We start from the raw sequence: 14629 nt of genomic DNA, 5'->3' as shown, positions 1-14629 counted from the left end.
CATTAAAGTTTATGGTTGTAACGTGACAAAACGTTGAAAGTTACTAAGTGACTCAACATAATCCACAATTAGAAGTCCAGAAATGTGCAATTAATGTATTCATGTAAATATATACAATCATTGTGGGAACCTTACCACAACATTTAGTTTCAGGGTGTTACAGATGGCTTTAGATGATGGCAGACTTAGAGTTCCAGAATGTGTATCATCATTACTTTGGAATCGAACTCGAGGGCTTCTTCTATCTGCGTCGGCTTTCACTGTATAATCCACAACTTCCCAAAGAAAACAAAACAAAAAAGAAAATTTTTTAATGAGTTTTAATTTGAAAGTTATTTATTTCAAGGTGCAGATTTTATGTGAGAACATCTTACCGATATTTTTCTTAAAGTCTTTGTTTCCGTTGCTTAGAGTAAACGAAAGGCACACAGTAACTGAAATGCTGCAAAGTACAGGAGAAGTCATAAAATATATGAAAACCAGACTGAGCAGGTTTGTTTCAGGATTTGATATCTTAGGAGACATGATACCATGGATTATCAAGAAGACACTGGTTAGGATCCACAATCTTGGGCTCAGCAGTGAAGTTTTTGGTCAGGTGAATGACAGGTCGAGCTCTGGAAACAATCACAGATATACACACATATGCAACCATTTCTTTGAACTGTCTGCCAGAATAATGAAAGAGATTTTAACATTTAATTTCCTCTGCATTTGGTAAAATTCAAATTTAAACTGTTTTACTGGGGCCAGACATTTTGGGTATCCTTTCACTAATTTTTAACAATAGTTTTCTGGAATTCTGGCCCATTCCTCCTAAAGGAAACTGGTTTAACAGAGACAGGTTTGTAGGCCTCTTTGCTCAAACACACCTTGCCAGATGTGCTCACAAGTTTTCTATGGGACTAAGATCAGGACTTTAGGCTCTTTGTGACTAATTTGATGGTCTGTTTATAATCATTATTCACTGGAAAGACCCATTTGTTCACAAGCTTTAATTCCCTGGCAAATGTCTTGAGATGTTTCCTCAAAGCTTTTCCCTCATGATGCAATTTGTTTTGTTAAGGGCACCAATCCCTCTTGAAAACTTTCAAACACATGCTGTAATCATAATCATAAATCAAAAAACACGACACATGGAAAAAATATTAACTTAACAACTTAACAAATGAATGACACATTTCTTTTTTGTTCTACCTCAGAAGGGCTATTTGGTCATCCAGTGAGCCAACTAAGATGTCAGGGTAACTGTTGTCATCCATATCCATGCCTGCATTGATGGAGTAACCAAAGGTCTGGAAGTTGCTATTGGCCACTGACTTACCCTCGATCACCTATAGAGGGCAACAGTGACACATGGTTTTAATCCCCATGCCTTTACTCAAGCTCCAACTGTGTACCACAGAAACTAGGACTGATGCCACCTGACTGGGCTCCTGTGAGATTCCCTTTTTACTTCCCATCCATATGTAGACCTTTCCTGTTTCGTGAAAAGGTGCCCCTACTGCAAAGTCTGCAGGAAGAAGGGAGAAACATCTCAATGAAACTTGCAAAAGCAAGCAGCCAAGAAATAAAATGGAGTGATGTATTTTTATCTCCCTAACAGGTGTAAACAAAAGTCACTTTAAGGGTCAAACCTTGGAATCCGTCCTGGTTGACGTCGCCAATGGCTGCAACTGCAATACCAAACCCTGAGAAAGGTGGACCTGTCAGAATCATGGTGCAGGAACTTTGGAACGACCCATTTTCATTTATGTAAATGTACACCGCTCCTCCCCGGTCCACTTTGCGGTCGAAGTAAAATGGGGCTCCTATGATCAGGTCATTCCAGCTAGGGTGGTCAAAAGAAAAAACGCATTAAAGATTTTAACATGTTTATAACCTTGTAAAAGTGTTCACAACCTTGAACTTTTTCACATTTTTTCATGTTACAACTACAAAGTTCAATGTACTTTATATGAGAGACCAACACAAAGTAGAACATAACTGTGCAGAAATCGATCCAAACCATACATAGATAAAAATCAGACAGGTATGGCTCACATTTGCATTCAGACCCTTTCACCATTGAAAACAATTGAGATTATCCATGTGTGTAATTTAATGTGATAAATGAAGTTGATCTCTGTAGGCCTCAGAGGTTTGTTGGAGAACATCAGACAACAAACATTAGCCACATTTAAGGAGTATGGCACAACTACAAACCTACCAAGACATGGCTGACCGCCTAAACTGACAGTCTGAGCAAAGAGCAACCAGAGGAACAGCTAAGTTAACCATGGTCATTTGCAGTTTGCTACAAGCCATGAAGAAGATTGTACACTGGTCAGATGAGATCAAAAGCCAACTTTCTGGCCTACAAACAAAACGCTACAAAATCCTGGTAAAGCATTATAATGTGGGGATGCTTTTCTTTAGTTGGGGCATTACAGTTGGTCAGAACTGATGGGAAAATGGAAGGATCTAAATACAGAACAACCCTGAAAGAAAAGCTGCTAGAGACTGCAGAAGACTTCAGACTAGGGTGAAGGTTCACCTCCCAAATCCAGACCTAAACTGAACTGAGTATCTGTGGCAAAGCTTGAAAATGAATATCCTGAGATGTTCTCCCTCCAATGTGACTTAGCTTGAGCTATTCTGAAAAACATCCATCTCCAGTTGTGGACAGATAGTAGAACATACTGTGAGGTTCTGTGGCTCTTCCAAAATACTTGCAGCTGAAATTGCAGGAAAGGTAGTTCTTCAACATATTGATTCAGGGGGCTGAATAAATTTTTTTTATGTTAATTATCCCCACAGACTCAGTATCTGTGCAGAAACATACTTATCATTGTTGAGGTCAGTGGCAGCCAGGCTGTTCCCAAAGTAAGAGCCCACTTGTTCTCCCAGGATGGTTTGTTTTATCTCGATTTTGTCTGCAGTCCATTCTCCCAGCATCACAGAGCCTGAGGACTCATCCCTGGGGGCACCCGTCACAACTGTGTAGTTTTTAAGACTCAGTAGCTTCTGTTCTTCAATAACTGAATAACCTGCAAAATTAAGTATTAAAGCACCTGTATTCATTTACTGGCAGAATGCTGCACACACCAATCCCAACTAAAACTGTGAAAGATTGCAATACTCCAAACTGATGAAAAGATGAGCACTCACCTATATAACTATGTTTTTTCTTTAGGTCCCCTATCTGTTTGTTGAAAATGTTCCAGATCTTTTCCGGATCTGGATCTCTCCAGGTTAAATGGACATTACCTTTAGAACAAAGCAAAGCCAGACAATAACCAGATCAATTTCATAAAAAAATGGGTCGGTATGGAAGAAAATCTGTGCAACAGTGGAACTTGGCTAGCAGATCACAGGTTCCCACCTTTCCAGCTAAAGCTGCCTGTTGCACCCAGGAAGACATCAGTCTCTGTTAGGCCACCGGAGATGCCCAGGTTGCACATTCCCTCTATCTCCATGTCGAATCCAGGGTTACAGCGCTCATAATTATCAGTCTGCCACTCATCCAAGGAGTCAAATGTCAAATCGTTACCCCTAACGTAGCACTTTCCAATCATCCTCCTCTGCTGCCCTGTGGCGATCTTCACATAACGATGCCCACATGCCTGCAAACAGAAAGTTGGGGTTTTAAAACTAGAAAAAATATCATTATGGTTCAAAATACCTTTAATGATACCAAGAAAATAACAACAGTTACCAGATTTTTTGCCAGATGTACCAAGCATAGAGTATTGCAATGCTGACCTTCCCCCACCCGTTGCTGCAGACTGTCAGTCTCTAAATGGTTCATAGCAAATACTGTTTGCTAAAATTATAACAATGCCACTATGCCTGCTCTGTTGAGTACATCAAACTACAGATAAATGGAATAAAATGTTAAAACGGGATGTGAGGTGCTTTGGGAATGTTTCATATTATCAAAGATTTAATATCAAAACAACCTGCTTAAATACAGAAAGAACAGCACTGTATATATGCAAATGAGTGTAATTGTTTTCTCTCTCTGATCTCTGCTTTGACTTTTATTCAATGCAGGGATGTAGTTTTTCACAGCAGTGCAGTAAAGATCTGCTCAAAAATTGTGACATGTTGCTTCCTGAATTGTCCTCAGTAGACAGATGCGTCATGGATCAGTTACATTTTTAACCATAAGTCATCTTAGACACTACCGGTTGACTAATGGGTATATAACTTTTTATAACTTTATAACTTTTTAAACTTTTTAATATTTATTTTATTTAATTTACACTACTTACCTGCACTGTTTTTCTTCTGTTTTGTTTTGTAAATTTCATTTTACCCATGTGGAGCAATGACAAATAAAGACTTCTATTCCATTCTATTCCATTCTATTCTATTTAATTCTAACAGTATCAACTCATCCGTATCACTGGAATGCTTGATGTTGGTGTGTTGTCAGTGCTGGCACTAATTAATGGAGTGAAACAGGATGTCATCTCACCAGCACTCGTCCTTCTTTAAGGTTCCTCTGACTGGCCACTGTCACACCCAGCCACATGCCCTCCACCATCTCTGACGGATTTGCTGTGAATTTATAATATGGGTTCAAAGTCAGGGTTAAACTTTCAAGTTCAACACACAGATGCTACCTGCCTTATTCTGAGTTCCCAAAAAAATCCATTACTTCCTGCTTCCCTAGGGTATAAATACAACACCACTACTCCTTAAAAGGAGAAAGACAAGAGAACATGCCAATTAATTAAGAAATATGTGAGTTTGTCTTCATGAGTCAGGAAGTGGCAACAAGTAAATAGTTACTTAAAATTCTCCATAACTGCATTCAAAGCAGTAAATAAAACATTTCAAGGAACTGGAATTGTGACAGACGAGGCTAGACAGGGATCCAGTTTTATTTTGTAACTACACACATTTGGTAAGAGTAGTTAACAAATAATTTCTAAAACTTCCTGTTAGGTAACTGCAGCAAAGGCTGTTTGGAAGTGATGCAAGCTGCTTCTGTCCTACCATCACGAATGTAAACTAAATGTTGACTGAATGCTGCTTGGGCCTGAACTGGAAACTTGTTCTCTGGTCAGACTAAGATTGACTGAGTAAGATTTGGGCAACAGACACTCCTATAAATGAATATGGGAAAAAGCACTTCATGCACAGCCCACTGTTAAGTAGGGTAGAGAATCTGTGCTGCTGCAGGCAGAAAATGTGTCATTGCTGAGTCCTTCAGTAGGATAGTGACCCAAACCACATGGCCAAATCAGAACAGGAACACAGATCCAAACTGTGATTTAAGCCACATCTATGTCCTGATGCACATTAACCACAAAAATGTGCTTTGACTGGATCAGAAGCCATCCTAACCTGCACGTTTAAATAGATGAAGAATCCTGGTTTTTTTTATTGTTCATCGTTTAGAAATGAGGGGAATGGCAGGTGTCCTCATTGATGTATTAATAATCATTATTTAAGGACAGTTTCAGAGGTTTTATATCCTGGAGAATTAATAAACCCAAGGAGCAGACAGAAAAGACAACATCACTGGAAGTTTCTTTAAAGCCGCTGAATGCTTTCTATGAACTTACACAATAAATTAATCAAATTTATACCAGATTTATAACGGAAATAAATACAGGTCATGTGTAAGTTACACATTAAAAGTAAAAGGTACTGTCATTGGGGTTAAACACATGACTAAACAGGCATATTTTTCTTTATTTCCATGTTTAACCTTACCATATTTGTCATTCTAAATTCTCAGGCATTATATTTGGAAATTCATAAATAATAGGGCTACATTTTATGTATTAGATATGTTGGCAGTAGCAAATAATTCTTTTAATTCCATTTTGTGGTATGCGATGACAGGAAAAGTTTCTTGTAAAAAACAAACTAAAATTAAAATATTTTGGAGGGAAAATAAGTTTTTAGATTAGATTAAATGGGAGTCATTATTAGCTGTCCTACAAATACATAGCTGTAGTATAAAAAGTGGTTGATTATCTTCATAATTTATCTTATTTAGAATCAGGTTTCTATTGATGGTATCTTCCATATTTTAAAGTTTGAAAATGTTTAGTTGACATCAATGTTTTAAGCATGCGCTTTTTATGAGACACCAATAAAATATATATTAAATATTAAAAAGTATTTTTTCCATTACAATTTTATTCTGGTTTTGCAGTTTTATTACTCTTAAATGTTTCAGATCATCAACTACATTTCACCATAAACAACACAACTAAATACTATTTTATTAAAAAATAATTGTTGCATATATTAGGGCAAAAAGAGCAAACATGTTATCCTCTGCATTTAATCCATCCCTTATGGAGCAGTGGGCTGCCATTGTGCAGCGCCTAGGGAGCAATTCTGGGGCTAAGGGTCTTATTCAGGGACCCAGAGTGGCCAGCTGTGGGATTTGAACCAGGGCACTTGTGGCCTCTCTGGGATGCAAATACCCTCCTCTCTAACCACTAGGTCATGACATCCACTCTTTTGGTAAAAGCCTCCAATGTGGCTAAATTAAAACTATTCTCTGAAAAATGAATGGACCAAAATTCCTCCACACTGATAGAAAAGACTCATTTACAGTTACTGAAAATGTTTGATGGGAATTTTTGCTGCTATGAGCGGAACAACCTGTTATAAGGTTTTTGGGCAATGAGTTTTTCCACATAAGGCAGGTTGTTCTGGAAAACGTTTTTCCCTCAATAAATAACATTCAGCATTTGAAAAATGCTTTTTGTATTTTCTAACTTTATCTGACATTGAAATTAGTTTGATAATCTAAAACCAAAATCCAGCAGATTTTCACAACACTGCATAGGCCTTGGATCTTTTTTTTTTAACATGTTGCACTTTCTAGTGCCAAAAGTGGGCTTTAGCAACCTTTTTCATAAGAATCATCGCAAACAATGACATGCCGAGATGTTTTGTTTTGAGAGGCATATTTATTTTCCGCAGGAAAACCAATTAAAAAGTTCAGAACAAACCAATGATGGACCTGGGTGCCTGATTTCAGGAAATACAGATAAAGTGGATCATTTGACCACTAGGTGGCCCTGCAGGGAAAAAAAAAAACATCCTAAGAACTTGATATGTTTTCCTTTTTCAGATCACACTGGAGCAAGTAATCCTGTCAAGCAGCTGTGAATCATGCTTACTTGACATGACCAGATCCATCCTGGTGCAGTCTGTGGGGTCAGTGCTGATAGGACAGGAGTACACGGCGCCTGTCTCGTTGACATTTGGAAGAGAATTGGCCTTTTCTTTAGGAGCTCCTGCAAGAAGCCTGGACAGGCAGAGACAGAGGGAGAAACTGCACCTCAGAACATGCTGTGTGATGTTGTTAGGTGACACAGTTTAGAGGCAGAAGCAGCATCAGAGATGATCTAACAGATTGTCATTAGTACTAAACAAAGGATTTTGCTGCATAAAACACACTTTTCTAAACTCACCCCCAGTTAACAAGAGGTAGTGTGACACCTGAGACTCAAAGAGTTTCTTCACAATAAAACACACAAAAGGGCCATTTCTGTGATGTGACCTTTTAAATCCCCCCCCCCCCCCCCCCCAAAAGAGAGTGAAGCAGTCAAAGCAAGTCTGGCCAACACACACACACACACACACACACACACACACACACACACACACACAAACAAACAGACACTCCCTACACCAGAACCTTTTAACACAGCAGTGAACTTTGAAGTAGAGTGATTGTTTCTCTGCCAAGGCTCACACACTGTTTATCGTAAGCACAAGATTTATTCGCTGCACTCTGCAGGTGAAAGGTGTGGGTAATGTTGTTTACGGAGTGCCAGTGAGGCAGACATGATCTGAAAGTGGGAGTAATGCTAAATGGTGTAGCTTTACCTTCTGTTCTTATTTAACAAAATAAGGTTAATTCATTACTAGTTAAATTAGTGTAAAGTAGGGAAGTAACATTCAGCTCGTGTACGTAATATTGGGTTTGATAAGATTTCATAGACCTCAAAATGTGTTTTAAAGAATCTGTAATGAGTTTAGTATAATTAAGTCAAGGTGTAACTAGTCCAAATAATGTGTTTTTATGCTTTTCTTGAACTGAGGTGAAAAAAGGTTTTATAAGTCTTGAACTATGTTTTAAAGAATCTATGTTTAGTGTAGAATCAGTAATACTAAAGTATTTCAGATTAGAGATGATCAAAAGCAATCCAGACTCAATAAAAACATTTGATTAACTTATTTTAGCACTAACAGACAGTTTTTGCACGATGCTTAGAAATTCCCCGTCTGTCGTTCTCTCATTGTTTCTTTTTTTCTACCAAAAAGCTCAAAGTCCCGGCCTCCACCTGTCAGTGGATCACCAGATTAGTGAAGGACCGGCAGCTGCAGGTGAGGCTGGGGAGCATCTTCTCCCGCACAAGAACCATCAGCACTGGTGCACCCCCAGGGTGTGTTCTCTCCCCACTCCTCTTCTCCCGCTACACAAATGACTGCACCTCAACAAAACCACTGAAGTTTGCAGATGACACCACTGTAATTAGTCTGATCCAGGACAGCGATGAGTCTGCATACAGACAGGAGGTGGATCAGCTGGTACACTGGTGTGGTCAGAACCTCCTGGAACATAACCCACTCAAGACTGTGCAGATGATGGTGGACCTTCGGAGAACACCACTCCCATACACCCCCCTCACCATCCTCAACAACACTGTGTCTGCTGTGAACCACTTCTGGTTCCTAGAAACCATCATTTCCCGAAACCTGAGATGGTCTTCACACATAGACAATGTTCGGAAGAAGGCCCAGCAGAGACTGTACTTCCTGAGGCAACTCAAGAACTTCAACCTTCCACAGGAGCTGTTGGTCATCTTCTACACTGCCATCATTCAGTCTTTCCTGTCTTCATCCATCTCAGTGTGGTTTGGCTCATCCACAAAACAGGACAGGTCCAGACTGCAACTAACAATGAGGTCTGCAGAGAGAATCATCAGGGCTGACCGTCCCTCCATCCAGGACTTATACAGGTCTAGGGTCAGGAAAAAGAGCCTGCTAAAATCTCTGCAGACCCCACACACCCTGCACATAAACTGTTTAGAGCTTTACCTTCAGGTCGCCGTTACAGAGCACTGTTCACTAAAACCAGCCGCCACAGAGACAGTTTCTTCCCCCAGGTTGTTTCCCTGATGAACTCATGACAGTCAGAGTTCCAGAACAACACCATGCATACTTGGATTGATCTCACATTATATTGCATTGTAAAGTCAATTGTGTATCCATGTACATTTAAAAATATTTTCTTTATTATTGAGAGCAACATGTACGGAGTCAAATTCCTTGTTTGTCTGTACAAACGTGGCATTAAAGCGGATTCTGATTCTGATGTTAACAAATTAAAAGTAGGAACCTCTTCAGTTCTTTGGTGGGTTAGTGCTGTCAGCCAGCCAGATGAGCAGCCATTATGATGCATTCTCGTTTTACATGGAAGTCTTTTTTTTTGAGTTCCCAGTCGGAAATACAACAAGAACACCCAATGAAGTTATGAATTCAACTGGGAAAGTCAGAGGTGGCTGAGCTACCCTGAGTTTCATATACAAATGGCTGCAGTCATATTTAATGAATTAATGTGTTCCAGTGAGGTAAACAATAGACTTCAATTTTCAAAGTACTTTTCCAAAACTCATACCTTTTTTGCATGTCGTAACAAATCTCAAAAGACATATTTTTTTAAATGGTAAAAGATAAAATCTTGTGTTAATTTAAGCCCAAGGACAAACAGTGGAGGATTTGATTTCCTACTAAACAGCAACAGAGTTTTTTTTGGGGCCCCTATCTGGCCAGGCCCTGGAGTTGCCCCCGGGGCTTGGTTTGCAAAATAAACCAACCTGGATTGCTTCTGGAGTGTAGCGACAAAGTGCCCCCATATAAACTTGATATCTTATCAGGAGAACATCACAAGAGGCTGGACAGTTTCTCTTTGAGTAATCAAATGAAAAAAATGAGTCAGATTATTTTTTGTAGTCCACTGAAATCAGTCTTACCTGTGTGCTTCCATACCTGATCTTACCTGATAGCTAAGGTTAACATGTCCAGGTAGGAAAGGTAGGTTTTACCTAGTTCTGAACTACAGGATATTTAAGTAAACACATACAGTGCAGTAATCATACAACTTCTGTTGACATTTGAAACTAAGTCTTATTCCTGTTGACAGGTGAATCCTCTCAGCTATAGATTAGGAACACAAACAGCAGCTAAGCTTCCTCAGAGGTTTAAAGCAATGAACATGACAAAAAAAAAGTTGAGAAACAGATGATTAACTTTTGCTTCTAATGCTTGGCTGTTTTATTCAGCTGGGAGGAGCACAAAATGTATCTAACACCATGTTCCAAGGTTAGGGATTTCTGTGGGAAACCCAGGAAACACAATGCTTTAGGAAACAGAAAGAGACTAGAGGTACACTTCGAGGCCATTGATGGACTTTGTTCTCACCAAAGAGAAATCCAGAAGAAATGGAGCACAGAGTGAATTTTGTTTACACTGCATAAACGGCATAAAAAGACGTAGAACTACTTTACTCTCAATGTCTGACATTAAATCAATTTAAACTGGTCCTGTTGTAAGTCAGTTAGGATTTACAAAATAATTTTATTGTTTTATTTATGTATTAAACATCAGAATAATGTGATATAGATTAATTTATATTGTCCTTCCACCTTTCCTTGCTTTTAAAGAATTTGGGAAATCCTTTATGTTAATGTCATGACTTTGTAAGCGTCTGATAGGTTAATTCACAACATTTGAGCTAAATTGAGGTACTCCTACTGGATGGGTTTAAGGCCTCAAACACAATGCTTCTAAAATCTAAAGAAATCCGCCAACAAATCTGGAAGACCATTGTGTGTCTCCACAAGTCTGGTTCATCTTTGGGTATAATTTACAGGTGGGTGAGGATGCCTTGTTCATCTGTTCAAATAGTTATAATGGGAACGTCCAAGCATCCTACTGTTCAAGAAGGAGAGAGGTTCTGTTTCCCAGGGATGAGTATGTTTTGTACAAAGAGCGTGTCAACCTCAGAAAAAAAAGCAACAGACCTTGTGAGTACGCTGGCTAAAGGTGCCGAGAGTCAGTGAAACAAGTCCTGTTAGACTCCACTTAAAGAGAAAGAAGCCATTCTTCCTCTTTAAGTGGCCATCCTGACCATTGTTGCAAATGCAAGCTCCAAATGCTGAGATGATGTATGAGAACATCATCTCAGCTGTGAAGCAGAGGAGTGGCAGTATCATGATGTGTGTTCAGTTGTCCTCCATTTTGTGAGCTAAACGAACAACAACGCAGCTCAACAGGTGACGCAGCTCTAAAGTCACAGGAGGTGAGCTATATAATGGCTCGCAGAACCCTCCCGCTTTGCTATTTCTGCTAGAGTGAGACTGGTTACCAGCAACGGTGGCACATCCCTGGAGAATCAGAAGCTCATATAGGCAGGTTTTCACTCCATTCTCCATCACCGGCCAACATCATGAAAAGCTTGACAGAGCTAGAAATCTTGCTGGGATAAGAAGACCAGGAGATTTACTTTACAAAGTTGAAGGCGTGTTGGTAACACAAAATTAAGAAAAACCCACAGCGGTTTTCCAAAAGAGACAAACTCTTCCTCTTTTGTCTTGTTCCAGTTGACAGAAGTTGACCGTTCTTGAGTGACAAACAAAGCCCCCCCTTTCTTCTACTTGCTGCTCCAAAGAAGACTACACCGAGTAATCTTGTTCCTTTTTGCTGGTACTGTAGAAATTGCCTGGCCAGGATGAAGTAGGATATGTAGGGTGATTTAGAAGTGCCATTCATTTAACCCAATGTGTTTTAAGTTGTATGTTGCGTGAAATGCTTTGTTGAAGTTTTGCGGAAGCACGGCTGTGCAGCAAGGTTTGATGCCGGAGCGTTTACTGAGTGTTAAACAACTGAACGTTGACTCTTTGAAGTTTAAAGAGGACTTTAGAACAGACTGAGGCTGCGAACTGAGCCTCGTGTTCATCTCCATTGCTTTACAGTTTAGGACCCTTTGTGTTTCGCGGAGTTTCCACCTCGGGGGGGTTTTATGACTGTATTCTGATAAAGAGCTAAGCCGCTCCCAAAGGAGCTGCCTCCCACTGTTTGTGTTTTCCATATTCCAAGTCAATGCGAAGCTTTGATCCATTCCAACTCAGTCCATAAACTGCTGGTTTGATCTCCATATACAGGTCCTTCTCAAAATATTAGCATATTGTGATAAAGTTCATTATTTTCCATAATGTAATGATGAAAATTTAACATTCATATATTTTAGATTCATTGCACACTAACTGAAATATTTCAGGTCTTTTATTGTCTTAATACGGATGATTGTGGCATACAGCTCATGAAAACCCAAAATTCCTATCTCACAAAATTAGCATATTTCATCCGACAAATAAAAGAAAAGTGTTTTTAATACAAAAAACATCAACCTTCAAATAATCATGTACAGTTATGCACTCAATACTTGGTCGGAAATCCTTTTGCAGAAATGACTGCTTCAATGCAGCGTGGCATGGAGGCAATCAGCCTGTGGCACTGCTGAGGTCTTATGGAGGCCCAGGATGCTTTGATAGCGGCCTTTAGCTCATCCAGAGTGTTGGGTCTTGAGTCTCTCAACGTTCTCTTCACAATATCCCACAGATTCTCTATGGGGTTCAGGTCAGGAGAGTTGGCAGGCCAATTGAACACAGTGATACCATGGTCAGTAAACCATTTACCAGTGGTTTTGGCACTGTGAGCAGGTGCCAGGTCGTGCTGAAAAATGAAATCTTCATCTCCATAAAGCTTTTCAGCAGATGGAAGCATGAAGGGCTCCAAAATCTCCTGATAGCTAGCTGCATTGACCCTGCCCTTGATAAAACACAGTGGACCAACACCAGCAGCTGACACGGCACCCCAGACCATCAGTGACTGTGGGTACTTGACACTGGACTTCTGGCATTTTGGCATTTCCTTCTCCCCAGTCTTCCTCCAGAATGACATGCAGAATTTGCTTTCATCCGAAAAAAGTACTTTGGACCACTGAGCAACAGTCCAGTGCTGCTTCTCTGTAGCCCAGGTCAGGCGCTTCTGCCGCTGTTTCTGGTTCAAAAGTGGCTTGACCCTGGGAATGCGGCACCTGTAGCCCATTTCCTGCACACGCCTGTGCACGGTGGCTCTGGATGTTTCTACTCCAGACTCAGTCCACTGCTTCCGCAGGTCCCCCAAGGTCTGGAATCGGCCCTTCTCCAGAATCTTCCTCAGGGTCCGGTCACCTCTTCTCGTTGTGCAGCGTTTTCTGCCACACTTTTTCCTTCCCACAGACTTCCCACTGAGGTTCCTTGATACAGCACTCTGGGAACAGCCTATTCGTTCAGAAATTTCTTTCTGTGTCTTACCCTCTTGCTTGAGGGTGTCAATAGTGGCCTTCTGGACAGCAGTCAGGTCGGCAGTCTTACCCATGATTGGGGTTTGGAGTGATGAACCAGGCTGGGAGTTTTAAAGGCCTCAGGAATCTTTTGCAGGTGTTTAGAGTTAACTCGTTGATTCAGATGATTAGGTTCATAGCTCGTTTAGAGACCCTTTTAATGATATGCTAATTTTGTGAGATAGGAATTTTGGGTTTTCATGAGCTGTATGCCAAAATCATCCGTATTAAGACCTGAAATATTTCAGTTAGTGTGCAATGAATCTAAAATATATGAATGTTAAATTTTCATCATGACATTATGGAAAATAATGAACTTTATCACAATATGCTAATATTTTGAGAAGGACCTGTAAATGTTTTACCCAAGTCATACATTTTAACAGCATTGCTTTAAATTGTATGACTTATTTTATGATTTAAGGCCAATACGTACTCTAAAAGTAGGAGAAACTATGAAGACTTTCTGGAATTTCTGCAGAATAACATTCTGCCAGCAAGAACTTTGTTCTTGATCTTGCAGCCTCGTGCAAAACAAAAAAATCTCTGATATTGCAGCGTATGTACAGGCCGTTACTGTCAGTGAGAAAAAAGGTTATGTGTCTTTTTATTCAGTGTTTTCACTTCTAGCTGTGGGCAGTCTGTATAAAATCTGCACTGGGAGTAGTTCACACATTTTACAACACTAGGTAACGTTTGTGCTGTGGTAGCAAAGTCCATCGAAGCTCAGAATAGGGCCCTAAGAGAAGCAAAGATCTCCTTTGCTAAAGCAATGCCCTCACTGAAGATATTTTGGGCTGTAATGTGGTCTGCGGTTTATTGATACAGGCCATGTGTGCAAGACATTGTTGCAAAATGGCTAGAATTGCCTCAGCAGAGCATCATGGGTAACCAGAACAGTCACGAGATAGAAAAGGTTTACATGAATGACAAAATATGTTAAAATATAAGTACCCCCTTGTGCTTTCATAGCAATTTAGAAGGATAAGTAGCAAACAGGTGTTACTGAATAAATGCACCTGATTAACTGATCACTCCTTTAATGTGTCTCCTATTCAGGAGGTTAAGCAATTGAGCAGAGCAAACAGGTGTATGTTAACACAATCCCAAGATGGAATGACAACAGCATTTGCCTAGAGTAGATGTTGTTTTGCACTGCAACTACTTTAAGCTGTTGCTGCTAAAGCTGCACTAACCCATTAAGTGTACTCAGTT

At 39.9% G+C, this 14629-nt stretch overlaps 1 protein-coding gene across 1 annotated transcript in view; it reads right to left on the bottom strand.

The window, feature by feature from the left end:
* Positions 1–14629, bottom strand: part of itga3b (integrin, alpha 3b) — a 50414-nt gene that overhangs the window by 13655 nt on the left and 22130 nt on the right. The window contains exons 2-12 of the mRNA XM_047377726.1: positions 7140–7267; positions 4463–4545; positions 3365–3605; positions 3151–3249; positions 2825–3029; positions 1638–1831; positions 1425–1513; positions 1198–1334; positions 531–617; positions 375–442; positions 136–275 (exon numbers count right to left, since the gene is read on the bottom strand). Of these exons, the coding sequence (XP_047233682.1) occupies positions 136–275; positions 375–442; positions 531–617; positions 1198–1334; positions 1425–1513; positions 1638–1831; positions 2825–3029; positions 3151–3249; positions 3365–3605; positions 4463–4545; positions 7140–7267 (1471 nt within the window). The remainder of the gene's footprint in view (positions 1–135; positions 276–374; positions 443–530; positions 618–1197; positions 1335–1424; positions 1514–1637; positions 1832–2824; positions 3030–3150; positions 3250–3364; positions 3606–4462; positions 4546–7139; positions 7268–14629) is intronic.

The sequence above is a fragment of the Girardinichthys multiradiatus genome, chromosome 10 (genome assembly GCF_021462225.1).
Source record: "Girardinichthys multiradiatus isolate DD_20200921_A chromosome 10, DD_fGirMul_XY1, whole genome shotgun sequence".
NCBI classification, from domain to species: domain Eukaryota; kingdom Metazoa; phylum Chordata; class Actinopteri; order Cyprinodontiformes; family Goodeidae; genus Girardinichthys; species Girardinichthys multiradiatus.
Note: the sequence above shows the minus strand (reverse complement) of the source record. Positions and strands in the feature narration are given on the sequence as shown.